Source organism: Cucurbita maxima, unplaced genomic scaffold, assembly GCF_002738345.1.
Source record: "Cucurbita maxima cultivar Rimu unplaced genomic scaffold, Cmax_1.0 Cma_Scf00081, whole genome shotgun sequence".
Taxonomy (NCBI): Eukaryota; Viridiplantae; Streptophyta; class Magnoliopsida; order Cucurbitales; family Cucurbitaceae; genus Cucurbita; species Cucurbita maxima.
Genome location: NW_019272097.1, coordinates 414,874 through 421,774, shown reverse-complemented (window position 1 = coordinate 421,774; position 6,901 = coordinate 414,874). Strand labels below are relative to the sequence as shown.

The 6,901-nt window shown below is 38.0% G+C and overlaps 1 protein-coding gene across 2 annotated transcripts; it reads right to left on the bottom strand.

Moving 5' to 3' along the window:
• Nucleotides 1-1,321: 1,321 nt before the first annotated feature.
• Nucleotides 1,322-6,424, bottom strand: LOC111472645 (keratin, type II cytoskeletal 3). Of its 2 annotated transcripts, none has more exons than XM_023118257.1 (3): nucleotides 6,235-6,424; nucleotides 5,324-5,498; nucleotides 1,322-1,655 (listed from the first exon to the last, which is right to left on the bottom strand). In XM_023118257.1, the coding sequence occupies exons 1-3, from the start codon at nucleotides 6,395-6,397 to the stop codon at nucleotides 1,559-1,561; spliced, it is 435 nt and encodes a 144-aa protein (XP_022974025.1). In that variant the 5' UTR covers nucleotides 6,398-6,424; the 3' UTR covers nucleotides 1,322-1,558. The 2 variants fall into 2 exon arrangements, with proteins under 2 accessions (XP_022974025.1, XP_022974026.1); XM_023118258.1 differs by having other exon boundaries at nucleotides 1,322-1,652.
• Nucleotides 6,425-6,901: the final 477 nt, after the last annotated feature.

Genomic DNA, 6,901 nt, shown 5'->3' with positions numbered 1-6,901 from the left:
AAGTATTTATCAGGCTTGAGCAAACTGAAGAGAGTCACCCCTCAGAGAAGGAAGTATTACCAGGCTTGAACAAACTGAAGAGAGCCACCCCTCAGAGAAGGAAGTATTACCAGGCTTGAGGAAACTGAAAAGAGTCACCCTCAGAGAAGGAAGTATTACCAGGCTTGAGCAAACTGAAGAGATTCTTCCACAGAAGACAAGGGAGCAAATTATACACAGAAGATTCAAGTGACACTAGTGTTGGTGAGTAAGAAGTGACTCAACCAAGCGAGCCTAGTGAAAATGAAATGACACCTCAACAACTCAGACATTCAGAAATAATCCTAAAGGCAAATCCTGAGTATGCTAACGCAGTAGAAGACGAAGTTAATGAGCCAGAGACATGAAGAAGCATCACATCCTGAGTATGCTAACGCAGTAGAAGACGAAGTTAATGAGCCAGAGACATGAAGAAGCATCACAAAACTCAATCACATCCTAAGTATGCTAACGCAGTAGAAGACGAAGTTAATGAGCCAGAGACATGAAGAAGCATCACAAAACTCAGCTTGGCAAAAAGCGATGGAGGAAGAAACTATAGCCCTGAAACAAAATCAAACTTGGGAATTAGCGTCAAGGCCAAGAGATACCAAACTCATCTCTTGCAAGTGGGCTTACAAAATGTGTACCCCGGAAGGATCAATCGGGAGATACAAAACTCAGACTATAGATTTAGGGTTCTCTCAAGAATATGGACTAGACTATGATGAAACGTTTAGTCCAGTGGAAAAAATCATTATCGTACAAGTTCCTCCAGTACTTACGGTAAATAAATATTGAAAATTATGACAGATGGATATGAATAATGCTTTCGTGCATGGAGAGTTAAATAGAGAGTTCTACATGAACCAACCGAAGAAATTTGAAAATGAAGTTGGATAATAAGCTCATGAGCTTAGTCTTACTTCACCGTTGAGAAACAAAAGACTTTCATCTCCAAGTTTAACTCAATCGTAGCTCGCTTCTTTTTGGGTGTGGATTAAATATTCTTAACACTTTTTTCGGATTGGTTGGGTTAACTTGACTAAAATAATGTTGACCCACTAATCGAATTAAATGTTCTTAATACTATTTTCGAATAACTTGACTAAAATAATGTCAACTCGCGAATTGACCCAAATTTTTCGATTTTCTAAAAATTCAACCAACCCAAACCGAAAAAAAATCTAACCTGACCAAACTTTTATGATTTAGATTTGATAGTTTAGAATAATCGGTTTCTCGAGTCATATAAAAATCTCTAGTTAATTTTTAAAAGTTTAGGCTTCGAGCAAAATGGTTAATACCAAAAGGTCGAAATTATAGAATATAATCACTAAGATCTTATATTGTTGAATGCACAACTTAAACCAGCTTGTTCTTTAATAACCATTGAACATAATTTCCATTACTTCCTTTTTTTTTTTCTTTTTTTTTTTTTTTTTCTTTTTTGTAGTTTTTCCTTCTTCTATGCTTTTGATTGTGGATCTTACTAACGATGGGGGAAGGGGATTGGACCTTAATGCAAAAGAAGAGAACTTCATCTTTTCCACTTGTCAATCTCCTTTGCAGTAACTTGGATAAGCTTCTTTGTATTGAGGGCGAGCTCGTCGACAACCGCCCCGATCTCGTCCCTACTGATAAGTAAAAATGGAAGTCAATAAATGTTTCTTGATGACAGAATAAAAAAAGTTCTATAGCTGCACAGATTACATATGAAAAGGCGAATAAAGACGATTCAAGCCATCTTGGAAATGCCACCAGTTGTATTCTAGCTTTCACTGTTTGTTTGGATTCCAGTTATTTCAGCTGAGAAAATCATTCTTAATCCTGTGTTTCAACTCAAGAGGATGATTTCAAAAGGGAATTATTATCCTGATCGTAGTTCAACGATCTCGACAATCAACGGTTAGTTTCAATGATTTAACCAAAACAATTGACGTGGCCAAGATAGCGTCCCCCAAGTCGAACAGGAACAAGAAATAGAAGGGTGCTAGGAATTTGTGCGGAAAAAAACCATGGAAATCAACCTCAGCAGCTAGCACACATTGTAGCTAGCACCATAAAGCCAGCTGAGTATCAAATGTGCATCTCACTAGCACACGATTGCTTTTAAGAACTTCAAAAATAGGCGTTTAATCCACCGTCCGTGAAGTTGTACATCAATGATTCAGTAATAAGATAAAAGAAAAGAGACTAAATAACAAAAAAAACACTTAGAACCTTGCCATATTTTTAAACAAAGTTGCAATATTACCTTAGTTTCAAAATATTTTTTTAAAGGTCAAAGATAATATTGCAACTATTAAAATAATATGAGTTCTTTTTTTCAACTCTTTTGACCATTTCATAGATCTTGTTCTTTCTACTGCTTTCTGGTGCAAGAATAAGGACTCTTTTGATCCTAATAGCGTTTTTTATTTCATCGCCCAATGGATTGTTTGGAGCTTTTACTCCACTATTTCATCTATCATTCTAATGAAATTGTTTTTCTTTCAAAAAAAAGAAAAAATGAAAGAATGTAAACTCTTTGCTTACAGACACCCATTGAAGATGGCTAAAGAGAAAATTCCCCCCAACACCCTCTCCTAAGAATCCATTTGTTTCTCTCCAGCTACATGTTCCATAAAACAACTAGAAAGGCAGTCCTCAACAAAACACCTCGGTTTTCTAAGAAGGTGAATGGAACATCCCCTCTTCAACCATTGAGCAGCACGAGACTTATATTAGGGATTGAGGATTGTTAGGAGGGAGTCCCACGTTGGCTAACTTAGGGAATGATCATGGGTTTTATAAGTAAGGAATATATCTCCATTGGTATAAGGCCTTTTGAGGAAGCCGAAAGCAAAGCCATGAGAGCTTATGCTCAAAGTGGACAATATCATATCATTGAGAAGAGTCGTGATTCCTAGCATTAGGGCCATGGAAATATGGAAGGTCTCCCTCTAGAAGAGAGCCCAAATTATAGTAGTATATTTACATTTCCATGCACATGATCCCAAATCTCTTATGATCTAAATTTCTTTTCAGGGTCGGGCATAACAGTCGGTTTAGACCAGTAGTTTAGTAAACATAGGCAGCAGGGAGAGTTCTGTGCAATGCATTGGCAGGTCAAATGAGCCCCGCCCCAGAATAAAGGTCTCCAAAGGTTAAGAATAAGAAAGAAAGAAGGAATTAAACCATTTGGTTACAGAAGCTGGCTATAAGAGAGAGCTTCCCCCAACACACCCTCTCCGCTGTCTTCGAAGGGGAATGGAACAACACATCTTCAACTAATGAGCTACACCAGACTTATTACGGGCCATGGAAATATTGAGCTCCAGTAAAGAGCCCAAAATTGAAGTAGCATAGTTACATATCTCTATCGCAACAAATCTAAGATTGGCTATCAGGAAATCTTTGCTACACGCCAAGTGAAATACTATTCGGGTACTTCTATCTATCGCAACAAATCTAGATTTGCCACCATTTCAACTTGGTGTAAAGAATGCATTTTTAAATGGCTTACCTTTGGGATTTGATGACAGAAGTTCAGGTTGATAGCTTATTTCTAGCACATATGATAGGTAATCCTCTTGCATAAGTTTGAGTCTTTCTCATCACTCAACAAGTACAAAATTATTTTCTCTCATACCTTCAAAAACCAATCATAGTGAAAGTGTTGTCCACTAATGACGATGGATAGGTCTCCAACATCTAAAACAAAAGGATGGATGTCAATTATGTACACAGGACACTGTACTTAAGTGGTTATGTGAGAACCCCGATTTTACTTACGTAAGAAGGGGCAAAAATGGAAATAAACCACCTGAGAGTTAGAGAGGGTGAGGGGACGCGTGAGACCACTATAAGGAAATGTTGGGGTAGAAGGCAGCACATATAGGTACAAGGAAAGTGTAGAAATTTTCATGTTTTATCTTTTCTAGAAATTTGTAAGGAAAGAGAGTTTATCAGGCCTCTCAAATAAGCTGAAGAGTTTTGTATTGCCTTAGGGCAATTTCCTCCTCTAAATATCAATACATTGTAAGGAGATAACTTGCAAGTCAAAGCCGCTTTGTAGGAGGTTGGTGGGTTTTTTAATGATGGCGGGGGAGGGGGCAAAGTGTGGTTGGTTTAACGGTTGCCTTCCTAACCAGGAGAAGAGGGAGCTTTGGTTTATAGCTAGTTTTTAATGATGGAGCAGGTGGTGGTTGGTAATAAAATTATAAAAGCTACCCATCCTATTCCCCCTTCTCCTACAGGTATGAAAAGTTTGTTGCGACTTCCTTTGTTATATTGAAGAAGGGCAACTGTAGCAAGTCTACCCTTTTGGTTTGATGATTTATGCACCAAATAGTTTGTTTGTCAATAAATTCCTCCTTAAAAATTTTCTGATTCAATTGGCCAGTTAGGAGGGTTTGGAAGGTATCAACTCAACATCGAAGAGATTTCCAATGGATGGTTATGAAGCAAGCTCTCTCTCTTTACCTCAGATAACTTAACACAACTACCTCTGTATCTACTATCGGCTTTCTCTGTTCACTCATTCACTAGATGGGTGGTTAGTGGTTTTATGATATCCCATGTTGGTTGGTGTGGAAACTTTTCCCTAACAGACGCATTTTACGTTGGTTGGTGTGGGAACCTTTCCCTAACAAATGCATTTTAAAGTCTTGAAGGGAAGCCCGAAAGAGAAAGCACAAAGATAACAATATCTGCTAGCGGTGGGTTTGGGCCGTTACAAATGGTATCAGAGGCAAACATCGGGCAATGTACCAGCGAGGAGGTTGTTCCCCAAAGGGGGTAGACACAAGGCTTTGTGCCAGTACGGACGCTGGGCCCCAAAGGGGGTGGGACTTGGTGGGGATCCCACATTGATTGGAGAAAAGAACGAGTGTCAGCGAGGACGCTGGGTCCTGAAGGGAGGTGGATTGTGATATCCCATATTGGTTGGGGAGGAGAAGGAAACAACCCTTTATAAGGGTGTGGAAACCTTTCCCTAGTATACGCGTTTTAAAGCCTTGAAGGGAAGCCCGAAAGAGAAAGCCCAAAGAGAACCATATCTGCTAGTAGTGGGCTTGGGCCGTTATAGTTTCCAATGAAGGTAAGGTGGAGGTGTGGAGGCAAGTAGAGAGAGAGAGAGAGCCACTGGAGTTATTTTTTGGAATTTACATCATGGAAAATTGCCACCTTAGTCAATACATGGTTAGGAAAAAGCCAGGTCACCAAATCTAGATAAGCACTAAAATGGGAATTATCCCTGACTTATGCATGCAGGAACAGAACAGGATAGTCACAAGTTGAAAACAGTTAGTTTAGAACTTACTGAGGAAAAATACTTTGACGACCATTTAACAGATCCCCAACGTTAGAGTATCTCCGTTTGTCATCTTGCGCAATGCCCCTGCCCGCACCATAGCCAAATCCTAAGCCAACTCCACATCCAGCACCAAGACCAAAGCCAAGTTGTAGGCCAGGAATTCCTGGACCAAATCCAGCACCTAGAATGGAGAACAAATTTTGCAAATACATCAATTTGAGTAGTTTAATTAAACAAGGATAGTTAACCACATTCAAGGTTCAAAGTAAATTTGCACAGTGATAACATTTATCAGCTGATACTCAAACCCTACCTTCTAACAAAACCCAAATCCATGATAGTTTCCTCTTCTATGCATGTGTGTACGCAAGTGGGCATGTAGAGACCCAGAAAACGCTTTATCTTCCCAGTTCCTTTTGTCCTCTTTTTTTCATTCATAAAATGTTTACTATCAAAAAGAAAATCAATGGCGTTTCTTATATACTTAAAATCATACTATAATGAAGGATAGAGAGAATTTATTCCTCGTCAACATGTAAGTATTATGTGAATTCCAAATTTTAAAGTCTTATTATACATTTTGAGCTTTAGGCACCAAAAAATCCTTCTAAACAGATTGATGGAGTTTAAAACATGTAGCCAAGTAACCTTGTAGAGTCCAAAATTTTCAATTGCAGAGTAAAGCAATCAACAAGTTGCAGAGTAGAACACAATCCATAAGGCAACATTTTCAATTCACCAATAGCTAAGCCTCATTAAACGAGTCGATTAATACGCAATAAACAAAGTGATTCCGCTAATCAAAGTAATTTTAAGCAACATAATTGAAGTAGTAAAACAAAAGGAATCCAACAGGAGAATAACAAGCGAATTTCGACTGAAACAAAAAGGAAAGAGAGAAATGATAAAGAATTAACCTCCGACGAGGCCGATGCCAAAGCCGACGCCACAACCAACGCCCAGGCCGAAGGCGGGACCTAACCTTCCGATTCTGGAAGATTTCAAAACTGGAAGCTTCCACAGCATTCCGCTCTCATCTTCTCCGCCTTCCCGTCTGCTTCCGTTCATGTTTCGAGGCATTTCTGATATCTTTTTCTTTTCATTCACCAAATTTGTCAAATATGGTTTTAGGTATAAATTATAATTTCTTCTTAAATTTAATTTTTTATTTTAAAAAAACAATTATATTTAATATATATAGAAGCGTTCACATGACCAATCAAAACTATAATGCGTTATAATTTGTAAATGTTTAATATTTGAATTTTATGAAATTTTAGCTATTAATAAAATATGTAGGGTGGATAAATATGATTTTTTTTTTTTAAAAAAAAACAATCCAACCCAACCAGAATAGAGGATTGAGTTGAGTTGGGTTGTGAACTCTATTCACGTGGCTCGAATCACCAACTCAATCATTATGTTTGTAACTTTTGGATTTATTTATATTGAATGATGTAATTTGGTCACAACCAAAGTAGCCATGGTTGCATTTATCAATGGTGTGTTTGATAAATTGGCATGTAACTAGGCATATCAAAGAGTTGTTTATAATTGCCACGTATATAATTAGTTGAGTAGATC

Coding starts and splice junctions, on each gene's coding strand:
- LOC111472645 (XM_023118257.1), bottom strand. CDS start 6,397: ATGCCTCGAAACATGAACGGAAGCAGACGGGAAGGCGGAGAAGATGAG. Junction 5,499..6,234: donor TGGCATCGGCCTCGTCGGAG/GTTAATTCTTTA, acceptor TCTCCATTCTAG/GTGCTGGATTTGGTCCAGGA. Junction 1,656..5,323: donor CGTCAAAGTATTTTTCCTCA/GTAAGTTCTAAA, acceptor TTTACTTATCAG/TAGGGACGAGATCGGGGCGG.